At 38.1% G+C, this 16,691-nt stretch overlaps 1 protein-coding gene across 1 annotated transcript in view; it reads right to left on the bottom strand.

Annotated features, from left to right (window-relative positions):
* Nucleotides 1-16,691, bottom strand: part of DNAH3 (dynein axonemal heavy chain 3) — a 56,407-nt gene that overhangs the window by 22,297 nt on the left and 17,419 nt on the right. Inside the window, exons 18-39 of the mRNA XM_041401588.1 lie at nt 16,319-16,463; nt 15,835-16,046; nt 15,486-15,577; nt 14,993-15,107; nt 14,382-14,498; nt 14,033-14,212; nt 12,822-12,958; nt 11,981-12,182; nt 11,329-11,421; nt 10,910-11,020; nt 9,160-9,274; nt 8,567-8,765; nt 7,457-7,565; nt 7,006-7,119; nt 5,746-5,922; nt 4,634-4,725; nt 4,012-4,231; nt 3,066-3,200; nt 1,798-1,909; nt 1,010-1,251; nt 303-403; nt 119-224 (exon numbers count right to left, since the gene is read on the bottom strand). Coding sequence (XP_041257522.1) covers nt 119-224; nt 303-403; nt 1,010-1,251; nt 1,798-1,909; nt 3,066-3,200; nt 4,012-4,231; nt 4,634-4,725; nt 5,746-5,922; nt 7,006-7,119; nt 7,457-7,565; nt 8,567-8,765; nt 9,160-9,274; nt 10,910-11,020; nt 11,329-11,421; nt 11,981-12,182; nt 12,822-12,958; nt 14,033-14,212; nt 14,382-14,498; nt 14,993-15,107; nt 15,486-15,577; nt 15,835-16,046; nt 16,319-16,463 — 3,126 coding nt within the window. The remainder of the gene's footprint in view (nt 1-118; nt 225-302; nt 404-1,009; nt 1,252-1,797; nt 1,910-3,065; nt 3,201-4,011; nt 4,232-4,633; nt 4,726-5,745; nt 5,923-7,005; nt 7,120-7,456; nt 7,566-8,566; nt 8,766-9,159; nt 9,275-10,909; nt 11,021-11,328; nt 11,422-11,980; nt 12,183-12,821; nt 12,959-14,032; nt 14,213-14,381; nt 14,499-14,992; nt 15,108-15,485; nt 15,578-15,834; nt 16,047-16,318; nt 16,464-16,691) is intronic.

A 16,691-nucleotide genomic window follows, 5' to 3' on the forward strand; every position in this document is an offset into this window, starting at 1 on the left:
AATGGCAATAATAAAAAAGTTTTGATTCTGCATGCCTGCCTTCAAGTGGGCAAACTGTGAATGTCACCTTATAATTAATCTTCTAAATTAGACCTCTGCAAAAAATGAAGTCTCGCACCAGCTCTCGGTGTTCTTCCTGCAGGTTTGGAGGCAGAGTTTTCATGTAGGAATCCTTCAGTGGCTTCCAACCCAACTGTTGTGGGTCCATATAGATCATACCACACCTGGGAAGAGCAAACACATGTGGTAGAGGAAGACATGTGCAAGGTGGGAGAGTTCAAGCTTGAATGCTCTCACATTACCTGCTGACAGTTGCTGGAGATGCCTGCTCCAAGTCCGCTGGCTCAAAGATTAAACTCATTTTTGAGCTCATCTGAATTATTTCACCACTCATCAAGCATAACTGGAAGAAGAGCATCATATAAACATGGTCTAGTCATGTTAGTGCTGATCGTACAGTCAAAGCAATGTCTGTCATAAAATCACTGAACATTCCCCTTGGTGTCACTCCTCATTCATTCATTTGTATCCTTACAATACATGATATTTTATGACCTTGTCTCAACTTTTCCATGTCTTACTGTAAGACTTGCAGAGACACACAGAACAATGCTCTAACTTTAAATAACTGCAAGAAAAAGCAGTTATGACCTGCAGCTTTTTAAAAATTCATTTATTCTCGAGGTAATTTAAGCAAGTTCAGTTTTCAGTCACAGAACTGAGTCCATATATTTCAATTTCCTAAAAGGGTTAATAAAAAAGCCTCAATGACCAACCTCATTTCAATAAAGAAGGAGCAAGACAAGGCTTCAAGGTCAAAGTAAGGGGTTAATATTATCTAATACCATCTAAATCCACTCATACAACTGGGAAAATAAAGCAGTGCTTTTAGGCACATCAGCCTTTCCTGAATTTCACACCTCCTTAGACTAACATAGTAACAATATCGCCATTACTAAAATTAAGTATGTTTATTCAAGGACAAGGTTAGGGGCAAAAATTAGGCTACCTTTTTGTTATCATCCAGCACAGTGTTCATGTTCTCTATCCAAACTGCATCCACAGGGCCATCAAAAATAATCCACTTGCGATCATCTGTGGTAGAAGATGCTTGTTCCCTGAAGGCCTTTGCAAGAATTCCATCTGACCACTCATGACTTACAGGATCAAAACTGCCATACAACTGCCCCATGGTAATGGCTTTGGGATTAATAACTTTGTACTCAACAGCAAACTCATCCATGGTGTTCACTGTGTAAAAAGGCAAATACATGAGGTTGAGAATTTGATAGGTTAGTTTTATTCAACAGCTGGACAAGATGATTCCTGAGGATCCTACTCCAGCTGCTCAAAGCAAAGAGCCCAGATATGTGGTATCTAGGTAGCAGTAAATAAGAAATTCCCTTAGTTGTACAAGGCAAGCAAGAAGTCTGCTGTAAAAAAAAAAAACACATGTAAAAAAGAAAAAGGAGAGCAACATAGATTCCATCTATTTATAGGAGCTACTTACAATATCCTATCACAGCTAATTTTTTCAAGAGTTTTATGCACAAATAAAATGCCTAAAAAATGCAGAAAAACATAAACACATTAATATGGCTTACTGCTCCAGTAGATGTAGAGAAATATACTATCAGACAAATATACCAGACAAAAATAGTTCAATTAATAGAAATTCTGCAGTCAAGAAAGAAGAGTACAGGACAATTAACAACCTGGGCATATCTCAGCACAGGAAAAATAACAGTCATAGAACTGACTTCATGGAATGAGAAGCTTGTGGCTGGACAATGTTACCTGCACACAAATCAGCCAGGGCTCCAGCCAGCACTTTGTATGAACTGGTCTTCCCACTCATAGGATCTCCAACAATCATGAAGCCATGGCGCACCAGCATCATTTCATACACCTGCCAGGGACAGGAGAGCCACTCCTTAGATGGCACAGAAGTGTTATGTGTTACATGAATGAAAATAGAAGTCTCCATCCTGCATTCAGATGTGACACAAGCAGATCTCTGCACTCTTCTGGCTGACCAAACCTCACCAAATCAGAGGGCAGTCATGCTTTTATGGCAATTCTCACTGAAACAATTTAAGAAGTCGTTTAAGATATTCCCAGGCATCCTTCCTTTCTCCTTGCTAAATGTCATCCCTCAACTACAACAGCAGCACTGTACAGGGTGTGAGAGCACTAACCAGACACTGCAGATCACAGCCCTGAGCTGAAATCAATGATTACCAGTGAAGCTGACAAAAAGGGACTGAAAATACAGCTCTGAGCTGGCATATGGTCAGTCCCACAGAGGCTGACTTTGACTGCAATCTTGTCAAAGCTCAACTCAAAGCAAAACCACCATCAAGCAGACCTGTAAAAACCCCTAAGCAGATTTTTTTTATCATGTTAAGGCTGATATTTCCTATTTCAGCTTCCTAACCAGTTAACACTACCCCTATTTAAATGAAAGATGCAGTATGGTTTAGAAAGCAGCATAAGGCAAATCTGAACATAAGCTACGAAGTCTGAACTGCTGTTGGAGAGGCCACTGATGACCCTGGCACAGACCACACATTTTTACCCTTGCCATTACCCTGTCACTAGGCTGCACAAGAAAAAAGGCTAAGTATTGTTTAAATGGTCCCCAGTACTAGTAAATGGGAGGCAGTGGGAACACAGGGCTGGAAGGGAAGCATAAGCAAGGTCACTTCTTTCAAGACTTCTCAAGGTGACTTACAGAACTGGGAACAGAGCCTGACTCCCAGTCCAGCATTCTGTTCACTAGGCTACACTGCCTCAGTTAGTAACAGATTCAGATTAATTTTCTGTCCTGAAGCACAAGCCCTACAGTGTGGCTGCACACATTAGCTCCTTCACAGACTGAATTACAAAATCACTAAGACCAAAGCAGGCTTTTGTTCCATGATTTGTACTCTGTAAAAATACCCCATTTGTAATATTCCATTAATTGGTAAGGAAACTATTAGCTATTCATCATGACACAGACAGTGAATGAAGAATGTTTCTGCTCTCATGCTTTTCTTCCCCAGAAGTATGTGAAAATAAACCTGAATAATTTTTCCAATGAACCATGGCACTGGCTGAAGATTCAATTTTTCAATATTTTCAGTGAGTGCCTTGATAAATAAGTCATAGTCTGGTGTAGGAAGAACCACTCCAGGAAACAGGTCAGATATGATACCCTGTTAAGGAAAGACAGAATAGAACACTATTTAAACACAGGTTACAGAAAGAGAAAATTCCCAAGTAAAACAATATTCATACAGATAACAGGAGCTTAAAACCAAATGTCCTCAGCTGGACAAAACTAACTTCTAGGCAAACTGTAGCCATGGAAGTATTCTGTACACATGAAACAGAAACCTGTGCCTGCAGTTTTCATGAACACCTTGTTATTGGAAAAAGAAGCTTAACTTCTGCAAATTTGCCCCCATCAGGATTACACAAAATGATGTGAAAGTAGTTGAAAGAATTTCAGTGATTAAATAGAATGGTATGTGTTCCAAAATTTCAGAGCAGTGACTCTGGCTGTGCTTCTACCCTAGCTTTTAGTCCTCAATATTGAGTGCTTTGTATCTTAATTTATTTGCTATTAAAGCAGCATGCAAACATAAACGTTATCATTTTTATTCTGAACTCAAATTTCTAAATGACCTTAACTTAATTATCCACATCTCTTTTGGAGCACAAAGCCAGAAAATAAACTTCAAAGAATGATTTCTGTGAATGAAACAGCACAAGATGTTTTTTAACAAGATATCATCGAAAATATTTTATAGAATAACTTTAAAGGCACCACTGAAAGTTTGCTTTTCAAAATAATCCTAACAGAACCAAAGAGTTCCTCCAGATCAGTGGACTGAAATAACTCTACACAAATATGGCATCATCCAGATCAAACTGTTCCAAATTAAGATAATGACCTATTTTTGTGAGTTCTTATAACAGATCTCATCATCATCAGACCTAAAAGACACTGGCCTGATACTTTACCTGAAACAATGGCACATCCTGGGACAAGAACTTGGCCAAATTAACATCCAGCAAAGCCCGAAGCAACAAGACACTTTCATTTTCAGTTGGGTACTTCAGTTTCAGGTTCCCTGCTGCTGTCAGGACAGATTTCACTGCACGCATCCCATAATCATAGTGGTGCTGAGATGACAACTGCTCCGAGCACAAACGGTAAGTGGCAACAATTTTCTGGGCAAGACTGTGGATAATAAAGTATAACATGCAGAGTGAAAATGTCTCACCATGCAAGGAAAACAATTCACCTTCCTACATACATAAAGTATCTGCAGTGATTCTAAAACACAGCAGCCAACAAGATGGCCCAAGACACCTGGGAAACAAAACTGCTGCAGAATGTGTGCATCATCTAGGAATTCTGTATGATATTTTCATACATTTTGAAATGATTCTGTGTAGAAGTGCACATCTGGCAACATCAGGTGGAAAATGAGAATTAACAAGAAAGCAGGAGATTAAAAATACTTTCTAGAGAAACAAAACATGGACAGCCATCCATATATGCCTCAAACACACATATATGCCTTATAGAGGAATGAGGTATATCAGACTCAACTAAGGCAGAAAATTCAGCATGTCTTACCTCTTAGAATCCAGAAATCCCATTGAATAAAGTGAAATTTCCCCAATCAAGGCATAATCTGGGACCATCATGGCAACTGTTCGGAACAGTGCCTGTCAGGAAAAAAAGTAAGATACCAAATTTGACTGTGGAATACTGTAATAAATTGTGCCTGTTTTGTAAGAATAGCATCTCTCCATAAATTCATGAATGCAAAGAATTCATGAATCATCTGAAATCTATGAGACTGCTTTAGAATTCTATTCTCTTCTGATCTTATCAAGAGCTTCAAGAGGTCTGTGCTAAGCACTGCAGTAACAAATGCTTAGAAAGAGTCAATTCTAAAGAACTGTGAATAGAGGAGAAGGGAGGTGACATTGATCTCACTTTCATAACAGACAAACCAGCATATGGTGTGGTTAATGCTTTATAAAAGATCATGAAAAGAATTGTGGCAATGTCAGAAAAAGAACCAGGACCATATCAGTCTCTCCATAGCATCTCAGCAACTCACAAAGTTATAATAAATTTAAATTAGGATTTGGATCACCAAACCATTGTAAAGCCAGAGAATTTCCAATGAGGGAAAGCACAGTTAAAGCTGTAAACTGGTATCAATATGATTAGACTGACACTCTTCTTCTGTGCATTTTGCACAACCCTGACTGTTTACTAAAGCTTGGTGAAAAGCACAGCACTTGGATACGTGATCAGTTGTGCTAGTATTGTCTGGGGTAGAGTTAAATTTTCACAGTAGCTGGCCTGAGGCTGTTTTGGGTTTGTGCTGGAAACAGTGTTGATAATTCAGGGATGTTTTAGTTATTGCTGAGCAGAGCTCACACAGAGTCAATGCCTTGTCTGCTCCTCACCCCACACAGCAGCCAGGAGAATGGGCGCACAAGGAGCTGAGAGGGGACACGGCCAGGACCCCAAGGGATATTCCAGAGCACATGGGGTCATGCTCAGCAGAAGTAGCAAGGGAGGGGATGTTCAGAGTGATGGCATTTTTCTTCCTTAAGCTAAGCAGCCATTAGACATCAGCTTATTATTCAATTGATGACTTTTTTATTATTATAGACAAGAAGTCACAAATTCAGTTTAATTTCTACAAGAAAGCATGATTTCAGACTTACCTTCAGATTATCAGGCAACTCTGCCCGTCCAGCATAGCCAGGATTCATGGTAATAAACACAGCACATGTGGGATTAAGAGAGATCTCTGTCCCTTCAAAGATGAATTTTTTGAGTTTGCGAATTATAGCTTGCTGGATGCTAAGTATTTGCTGGGCAACTACAGATAATACTTCAACCTAATACAGACAGAACAGATTGGGAACCATAAGACACTTGGAGAACCAATAAAAAATGGTTTTGTTTACATATTTTGATGGCTGTATTTGCATTCCAAGAGGGAAAAAATCGCCCTGAGTCTATGTATTAGCTGTCCATTGAAGGGATGCTCTGAAAGTTAGTGCCACTGTTCTCTATTCGACCCAACAGAGGCTTCTAAAAGCCTCCTCAGGGAAATACCGTGTGCCTGACTGTAGACATGTAAGTTAGTTGGACAGGAACTCCCTCTGGAGGCCTCTAAAAGCACTTTCCCTTCAACTCAGACCAGAAAAACTGATTCACTCAATGCCCAAAAGTGAGGGTAAATAATAGGTAAGGCGTACTCATTGTTTTTAAGTATCAAGGTAAAAGAATATTGGAAAAGAAATGCTAATGTTGAATTCACTAGAAAACAAGCTGCAGCTGAAAAATGGAAAAATTAAGGAGTTAAAGATACTAATACATACAAAATAGAATTTAATTAAATTTACACATCTACTAATATGTATTTAAATGGAATTTCATCCAAGTAATGATAAAACTTATCCAAAGTCATTAGTGACCAATTAAACAAAACAAAAAAGACCAGAGTAAAATCAAGGGGAGAATTAGATGTGTCAGTTTACACAGCTTGATAATCAGGTCACTCAGTGACACTCAGCTCTAGTCATTACAGGAATCCCTCCACTGGGATTTGTCTGTCCTGTGCTGAACACAGACAAATGCAACTCCACACCTGTAGCTTGATTTCTCGAGGAGAATACAAGAACATTTCTTTCCCAACAAATGAGTGGCACACACGAAAGAAAAAACTGTAAAGGAACTTTTTTTTTTCAGCTAAATTGACCCAGAACACAACACTACTGCAACACAGCACAGGTAGGCATGTGCTTCTAGAGCAGGCAGCAGAGTGCCTACTTTTGTGTCACTAATTATCAAAACAAAGAAGCCTCACCACAAGTAAAAGCAGAAAATTGACAATAATGCTGTCATGTCTAAATCTAAAACTTCTTGCCTCTTAAATTGAAGCTTTCTCATTTTATTTGCCTGAGTTAAAACATTACCTCAATTCTATTGAACTCATCAAAGCAGGCCCACGCCCCAGATTGTGCCAGCCCCTTAAAGAACTTGCCCATTGCTTTGTAATCGAGGCCATCGGAGCAGTTAAAGACAACACACTGCAACAAAAACACACAGAACATTTCTCAGTATTAGCACAAGTCCTCTATAAAAATCTTAGCATCTAAAATGGGAAGGGATTACTATGTTGCTAAATTTGGATTAGAAAAACAGGATGTCATATAAACACAGTCCTAAATGTGAGTTTGTTACCAACTATTCCCATGAATAAAGAAAGAATCACAGAATCATTAGGCTGGGAAGAACCTTTAAGATGTTTGAGTCCAACTGTAAATTAATAGCTACAAAATAAGCAGCATTTGCTTAAGAATGGAATTTTAATATCTACATATCCAAACATAAACAGTGGAAAGCAAAAAAAGGGAGCTTTGGTACCTGCTTAGCTATTGCTTTTGCTAGATCTTTTGTTGTTTCTGTTTTGCCAGTTCCAGCAGGCCCTTCTGGAGCACCACCAAGACTTAATTTCAAGGCACCCATTAATGTCCTACATTACCAAGAACACAGGCATTAGAAATAGCAATCTTTAACATCAGATTATTTCTGAATGGATTGATATGTACTTTCCTATACAGGTTCTCCTGAAAACAATTCACTTGTTTCTCTACTGACTTCATAGCTTGCCCTAAAAACCCAATATTGTCTCATAGGTGATGCCTAATTGTGGAAGGTCACATTCAGCCACTTGGCCTAAAAGGAATGTTAAGGCTTTTATTACATACATCCTCCTTGTATACCCTCAATTACACAAGCAATTGAACAGTGCCATGAGCAAAATGGAAGAGTCTGCAAAAGCACACATTTCTCTCAAGTGGCACTTGAACTGGTAAGAGCTTGAAGCTGGCTTTATAAATTCAGCCAATCTTTAGAAATGGATGAGAAAGCATAAAGGTTGTTACAAAAACCTGGGAATCACATTGCTTTTCAAGAGAATATCCTACTAAAATGAGATCCCTGTTAATACTGGAGCAATCTGATTTTAGAAAACTGTCATTCAAAGGCTTTGACTCATGTCCTGAGGGCTCACCAGAAGTGAAATATGAAATGCCTTTGAATATTTTAACCTTGAGGACTGAAGTATTTCCATTACAACTTCTTGCAAGCCAGTGGAGGAGCAGGAAGATAACTGCATTCGAGTATCTGTGAAGGGCTTTTTAATTACCTCATTTATCTTACAGGCAGGCATATCCAAACTGTGTGCCTTACTTCAGATAAATTAATTGACCAGTGCTACTGTAGAATTCTTTGCAGTTCCAATACCATACTGCCACCTCTTTTCAGAAGCACCTTCTTGGATATAGTAGACCCTATTACTTTATTGCTGTAGAAGACTATACATTGTAAATATTTTTACCATATTTGTGCAAAATCTACAAGAAAATGTTAGCTTCTGAGGTATCCTCCTACTATTAACTAGAATAAATGAAAGTAAACACAGATCAATCAAAAAAAAAAAAAAGGCATTATTCACAGACAGTATGTCCTTACCTATAACATCGATCTGTCAGTGGGGTTATAACCAGACGTTGTGAATTGCCCAGGTACTCATAACCATATTTCATTTCTGTTGTGATCATTCTCACTATCACATCATTCTCTGCCCAGTAGTATCTCAGCTGAGAAATCCACTGGAAGTCATTCAGATCTGTGACTTTGTCTTCAACCAATTTTGAGACCACATCACGAGCTGCAGAGTAAGACACAGATTGTTTCAAAAATCTAGACACTTCTGCTGTGGTAGTTTACTTAAAACAACATTCAAGTAAAGTAACATTTACTTAGAGCTAAGTAAGAGTAATTCAACATTTAAAGGCTGGTTTTCATGTTAGAGAGGAATTTGCAATTGTTTTGCATAGGGAATCAGTTTAATTGTGACTAGATTCCAGTGTCTGTTCCAAGTAGATGGGAGACCCTTGTGCAGTACTGAACAATCCTCATTGTTCAAAAGAGCTGAGCAATAACTCTGTAACGGCTGATTCAAGTTAGAGAAAGCATTTTAGGTGCCTCTCTCCAACAGTCCACCCAGCTACTGACAGCAGCACTGCCCCAGATGTCCCAGGGCAGCAGCAGCTGCACATCACCGTGCACGTCGATGACAATGAGCGCTCCAAGGGTCAGCCGGGCTCCACTGGACAGCTTTCCTCTCACCAACTCAACTATGTCCTTGATCTGCATATTGCTCTTCTCCAAGAAATCCTGCCACAGAAACAAGCACAGGCATTGATGGGATGCTGTAGCCAGCAGTTCTTAAGCTCCTGTGGGTGCAATCATTTGAGACAGCCCCTCTAACAAAACATATTAATGGTAGTCTGAGCATCACACAAATATTTAAATTCTCTTTGGTATACTGGTATTTTATTTTAATATGAACAGTTCAAAAATATTTATGGCCTGAGAGAAGGCTTATAAGCAGAAGGCTTCTATTTCTTCCTAATGGAAGTGACAAAATTCTACAGTGGGATTGGAGCAGATATTCTTTGTTTAGCTTCCCCCACACAAGAAAGAAATGGGCATATGGGAGCAAGTCCATTAGCAACAAGGTTTAGTTGGCTCTTCTTTAAACAGGTGTTGGACTACATGATGTCCAGAGGTCCCTTATATTCTGTGATTCACTGTTCTGTGATTCCTTCTCATTTTTCTTCAGCTATGGATTATTCAGGATACTTTCTCTGAAAGTAATAAACATTTTAGCTCTGTCTGGATATACTGAATAAGATCTTCAACTGGTGTTAAACAATGCAGGCAAGTTAAAGCTAAGAAATTCAGTAAGGATTTAGAAACAGAAAGCCATTATTAAAATGTAGTATTTGCTGTAAAGTTTATTAATACTTTTCTATTTCAACACTTAAAAAGCAGTCCAAATATTCTGTTGACAGAATTAATCTCCAAATAAATCCTCATCCACCCAGCTTAAATAGGATCACAGAAAAGCCCATTGAATTAAACAGAAATTATTTCCACCACTTGAGCATGTGTTTGAGTACAGCCTCAGTGAAGTGATAGTTAAAACTGCTGTAGTGACAAAGGCACAACGAACATGGAAGAAAAGTTTCTTGCATGAAATAACAAATTTGGATGCTACACCTTCCTCACCAGGAGAGTCAAGCAGTAACCAGAGAAATCATTGGTGACCATATCCCTCTCTACAACTCCCTGAAAGGGAGGGATGGGCTCCCAGGTAACAAGTGACAGGACAAGGGCAGATAGTCTGAAGCTGTGCCAGGGGAAGTTTAGACTGAATATTAGGAAGAACTTTTGCACACAAAGAGTGATTACACATTGGAAGGGGCTGCCCAGGGATGTGGTGAAGTCACTGTCCCTGGAGGTGTTTAAGGAGACTGGACATGGCACTCAGTGCCAGGGTCTGGTTGAGAAGCTGCTGTTGGGTCATGGGTTGGACTTGATGGGCTCAGAGGTCTTTTCCAGCCTCATTGATTCTGTGATTCTCTGAAATAACTTCACCCACCTGCAAAGAGAGATTTCTGCCTGCATGTTTCTCTGAGGCTTCCCATGTAGAGAAAGTAATTAGAAATAAAAATACATAGTGTTTAACAATGGTCTGTCACTTTTTGTTTGGTACTTTAATTTACACCAGTATCACTTGTAAATGAAGTAATACAATTTCCTTCAGCAGGATTCCTCCTGATACACACCAGAGTAAATGGGAACAAACCTCTACTAAGACCCAATGTAAAAGGAAAAACAAAGTAAAGCACTGCATCAGTAAATTGCAATATGTTGTTGATTGAGGATCTTCTTTGCTAGAAAGAGCTTTTAATTAATTAATCAGTGTTCAGCATCTAGAAATAGAAAGTTAGAAGAAAATCTTACTTGTAAAGCTTTTTTCCTTATAGCCTCAGACACTTCTTCTGTCCAGTAAATAGATGAAATACAAATAACTGCCTGTCCAGGCCACTGAAGTACCCACTCTTTCCGAGGAACCTTAAACCAAAAGATCAATTTCAGACATAAGAAGTCATATAAACACATTAGATTATGGCATTGAGAACAATTACTTTCCTCAAATGTATTTTGTCTCATGCTGCAAATAAATGAGAATCAGCATCTAAAGCTTGAATATTTTTTCTTCCTGAAACTTCAGAATTAAAAGTTCAGATTGGTACCATTGCACAAGAAGAGCTGGATTCCACTTAGCTTCAAACATGTTTCCTTGGTTAAGAATTTGAGCAACCTATTTGTGTACATTTGTTTGTGAAATCTAACTTATACCATAGTTCAGGAATAATTACCTGGCTATATTCTTTTATGCCATCTTGAAGAACTTGTCTTACACTGGCCAACATCATTTCTTCTACTTGCAGAAGCCATTTTTCTACCATGCCCTTCAAGAAAGAAAACCAGTTAAAGAGTCAATGCATATTTCCTGATTGTATTCTTCTTCAATGACAAATTATTTGAAAGTGTTAGGCTTAAATATGCTTTCTTCGGATCTGGGTGTTGTATATAAAAGGAATAAAGGTTGAAATTTCCCAAAATAATACTGTAGTTTACACTGTCTGAAGGCACGTATATTAAGACAACCCAACTAAAGAAACAGATGAATATGTTTCATATAAGCTTAAACAAAAACCACAGATTTCATCATCAGGTAAGCCTGCTCATTTTAACCCAGGGCATGTTTTGTTCCTGCAGGGTTAATATCTGTAACTCACAACATGCCCCACCTTTCAGAGGAATTTACTGCAAAACTGGTATGTCTTACTCCTTTTTGTAGGAAATCCTTTTTATTCTAGAATACCAGTCTGCACTCTCACTTCCTAAACTCCTTTCATGATGTCATCCTAAATGGTTTAAACCTAATTCCCACAAAAACATGCACTTTATGCAACATATTATGTATTAATCTAATTTCATATAGTAAAATTTAAAAGAAACATTTACATTTGCTCTCACTGGATAGATTTTATCTATGAAAGGAACCATTTCTTTCTCTGAACTGATCATGCCTATGATCTCCAGATCTTCTGTGAACTCCAGTTTAGCAATTCCTTCAAAACACTTCTTTAAATGTGGTTGTACTCGAAGTGGATCCTTTGTTTCAGACAGTATTTCAAGCAGCTCATCGTTAGACAGGAAAAAGAATCTGCCAGAAAAATACAATTACTTTCCAATCATGAACATTTCCATTAATAATCTACTCATACAATTGGTTTTATTGTTGCTTAAGATACTAGTGTATCAGAGAGGAAATTATTATCTCAAATCCCTTTCCTTAAGCAATTTTTAACATTATGAAACTCATCACATCTGTTTTTTTCAGAATTTCAGTGCAAAGGAAGAATAAGGGTTCTCAAACTCAGGGAGGGAAGACCAGATGGCTCCAGACAGCCATTAAGTACCCTGTAAAAACCCAGAATCCTGCTCCTCATGATCATGAACAACTCCCACACATCACACACCTCTAAAGAGGGTGAGGCAGGGACATAATTGCATATCAGCCATGGGAAGGCTCCTTCAAAAATGCCCTGTAAGTAATAATGCCTTTCTAATCCAAGTTTACATTGTGATAGACAGATTGTGCCTCCCCATCCCCACCTGTTCTGGCATTTCACAACTGAGGAAAATGAGTTAGTGTCTGGAGATGAGAACAGCTTTTCATTTTTTGCTGCATGTGACTGTGTCCCACATATGTTTATAAAATGAGACTTTTAAGTTCAGTAGAAATGGTTTGAAAGAGCTTACAGCTTCTTGTTTCTAACTTAGGCCTGTTTAACTAATTTACCTTGGGAAAAATAATCTTTTCGACTCCAAGTAAGTATTCAGCCCCTTTTGAATGTCCTCTAAGAGAGTATTTGCTTCCTGAAGTCTGTCTAACATCTTGGGTTGTTCAGTTGCTACAAGTACCTTTGTGTCTTTCACCTTTGTAAAAACAAACACACAGCAGAAACTGCTAAAAATTGCAATAAGTTTTACATTGAAATTGTTAGCATCAATCACGTATACTGCAGGAGTCTAAAATGCTGTAATTCTTCTCTATAGTGTGCTTTCATGGTATTAAATACATTTGCATTATTGGATAGTTTTGCTTTTCAAACTGTCAATGTTACCAACTTGAAATTCATAGACATTAATGAAGGAAATATCAAGAAATTAGATCTTTGGCACTTGCTCCTCTGTCTTGAGCTTGCTACATTGTTTTCCACTCACAAATAAGTTCTGTCAGAGACACAGCACACAACAATTATTCCTGTTCTCTCTTTCTGATAACACTCCTCTTCAGAGGGCTCTATTTCAGTACAGCCTCATCATTCTGAGAGTCTGAGCTGTTGGACAGGTCTCAACTCCTACTTAGTTACACTGATTATTTCAACACCTTTACCATGCGACCACACACTCCCAGCATTTCTGACACACAGCTCACACCACCACTGTCTGGCCGCTTACTCAACTTCTTATTTACAGGAATTGAACAGGTTACCAAATTGCACTTCCTATCCCCATTATCTTAACCTGACACATTACTGTGACAGTCCATATTTACAAAATTTTGGAATAACCACGCTGTCACATATTAGAGAATAACCACATGAAAAAAAAATCCATTTAGCTGCTCCAAAAGTGCGTACACCCTGTAAGTCTAATGCAAACTCTCACTGTATCCAGACAAAGCTTTGTACCTTGCCAGTGAAGTCGTAACCAGATCCTGAAAGCACAAATCATTTATCTCGCTACCTAATTCTGACCATTTAGCCATAAAAATCTAAAAACCTTAGAATTCATTTTCCTTGAGGACACCCAGCCTTCACAGAAAGATCAATGTAATAATGATGTAATCCACAATTTTACTGCAAGACTAGAATTTGTTGGACTTTAGTAAAGGATTTTCCACTCCATCGATACAAATAGCCAACTGCAGAAAAGATGCACAGGATATTAATAATCATGTTACCAGGTGTGCATAAAGTGCACAATTCATGACATGTTAGCACTTACCACTTCTGTCATAATGTTTTTCCAGTATGAATCCACAATCTTAAACTTTCTGCCCTCTTCAGGCATTTGAGCGATAATGTCTTCTGAACTAAAAATTGGTTCCAAATACAACCATGTTGCCTGACATTGTAACCAGCTATCTATAATATCTTGCATTAAACACAGCTTATCTTTCCAAGCCTGCAATGAAAACATTTAGTAGTTAAGCAAATTACAACAAGAAAAAATATGAATATGCGTTCTTAGTTAACAACTCTCTAACATCTTTTATCATGTCAAAATACCCTGAAGCACTTGAGGAAAGCTTATTATGAGACATGCAAGCTCAGTCAAACTGGCTTTTCCTTACCATACATTCAGCTTCTATTGGTTTGATGAAGGGAGAGCCACACACTGTCTGAGTCTTAACAATGTGATCATCCAACAACAGCTGGATGTCATCCACTGCCGACAGGATGTTGGTGTCCTGTGAACATATCACATTTTGGTAAGTCAAACGGCAGTCACTTTATTTCACCACTCATCCTGCTTCCCCCTACTCTATCATGTGAAGATATCAAATGGAATCTCTTCTGCACACCTCTATTTTAAAGGTCCAGACAGAGATTTTTTTGTTATAGGAAGATGGTGCCTTCTGACTCAATCTTTTGCACCGTGACTCTTCTTTCTTCTGGGCAAGTTAAAATTCTGCTACTGTCCAGCTTTCCATACAATACTGAGGAAGTCCTCAGGCTCAAAGATTTATTAGGATGAGCATGTGAGATCACAAGCTCTCCAGACACTTAAGTCCACAAAAAAGGAGTTATAATAAAGTAGATATTTGCTCAGTTGTGGGCTAAGATACATCTTTCCATTGGGCCACAATGGATCAGCAGCAACATCCCTCTAATATTTCTCAATTGGCATTCAGAAGCAATGTAATTATTTTCAGATATATATATTGATTTAGTGTTTACTTACAGTATCCCTGTACTTGGCCAAACCAAAGCGCACCTCAACCCACTCCGATTTCATTTTCTCTATTGATTTCTCTAAGGAATACTCCTTACTTGCAGCTGCTCCAACAGGTTCTATTCTAAATTGAAATGAAACATACATTTGAAATGTTTTTGTAACATAGCTGAAGAGCAAAAAAAAAAAAAAATTTCTTAACAATTACATAGACTCTTTCTTCAAGGAATATTTTTACATTTTCAGCTTCACCAAGTTAGAGATATTGACATTAATTGGAAGACAAATACAGACAGAAAATTCTGAATGAGAAAATTAAGTGATTTAGGAATACAGCTGGATTTTTATGCCTCTATGATACAAGAACAACTGACAGTTCACACCTTGATAAATATAGCTGATTTTACAGCATGTTCTAACAGCACACCAAACCCCAAAAGAATTTGGTATCTGAGCTATGAAATACAATGTCTAAAAAATGAGACTAGAGTAAATTTCTTACTCTTCAATAAATTTTGAGAGTCCACATTCCAATATGTATTTAAGGTTAGTGTTTTCATCCGGTTTGATCTCACATCCTACAATTTTACTAATCTGAAAATAAAGCAAGAAATAAATCTATTAACAAGATGTCTTTTTGTAAAATACTTTCAAACAGCAAACAAATTCCAACAAAGTATTAGCCCAACACCCTAATTTGCTTTTCCACCATAAATTATTAATTTAAAGAAGCTTCTGTCTGTGACGTTACAAATTTCCAAAGTGGATCTATCATGTCACAGGATAAAAGATAGTGGACTGACAGTTTCCATGGAAGAATATTGCCACAGCTAAAGCAGAGTTTAAAGTACCTGCTCCCAGTGTCTCTCCTTCATTCCACGATTGCAGGCAACAGACAGGACAGGAAGATGCTGTTTAAATTTATCAAGCTTGAATTTCATGGATTCTGCCATGCGCCTGGGCACAGGCACATCTGGGAAGCTCTTACAGAGCTTGTACATGGTCCTCCACATATTTCCAACCTCTTCACTAATTTCATCAGCATTCAGTTGCAGAAGAGGTCCTGAATACAGCAGCATAAAAAAAGCACAGCAGGCACTTCAGCACAAGGAGATTTCCCAGGGTGGTTTAATTACAGCTATTCTTCATCATTGTCCTCTAACTGGAAATCAACTGTGTTACAAAAAATTATCTTAATGCAAAATCCAAGTCAGTAACTCTATTTCACACTGCTTAACAGCATTTATTCCTTAAAATTATTTCTCATGACTAATAAACCCTCTCAGCTTCTACTTAACAACGACATGTTTCATCAAATGAACATCAAGGCCTCACCATTCATCCATTCCTCAGATTTGGTATGGAAAGCATATGCCGTTACCCAAAGCTGCTCAAAAGGTTCTTTGGTTGTAATTATAGATTGCAAGAGAGGAAATTGACTCTTCTCCTGCCCAAGCAAATCTTCTTCATAATTAATACCCTTTAGGGGGAAAAAGAAAAGTATGTTATTCCTATCAAAAATTCCTATTGTTGTTTAAACTTCTGAACAGACAATACTGCACACAATTATTTGACATGTCTTGAAGCCAGACAGATCTGTTGATATAGGCCTGTGGATTTTAGGTGCTTAAAGGAATGGTGTTCTTGAAAATTCCCCTGGTTCTTTCATAGAATCATAGAGATCTTTTCCAACCTAAACCATTCTAAG

Source organism: Onychostruthus taczanowskii, unplaced genomic scaffold, assembly GCF_017590055.1.
Source record: "Onychostruthus taczanowskii isolate IOZ18803 unplaced genomic scaffold, ASM1759005v1 scaffold19, whole genome shotgun sequence".
Classification (NCBI taxonomy): domain Eukaryota; kingdom Metazoa; phylum Chordata; class Aves; order Passeriformes; family Passeridae; genus Onychostruthus; species Onychostruthus taczanowskii.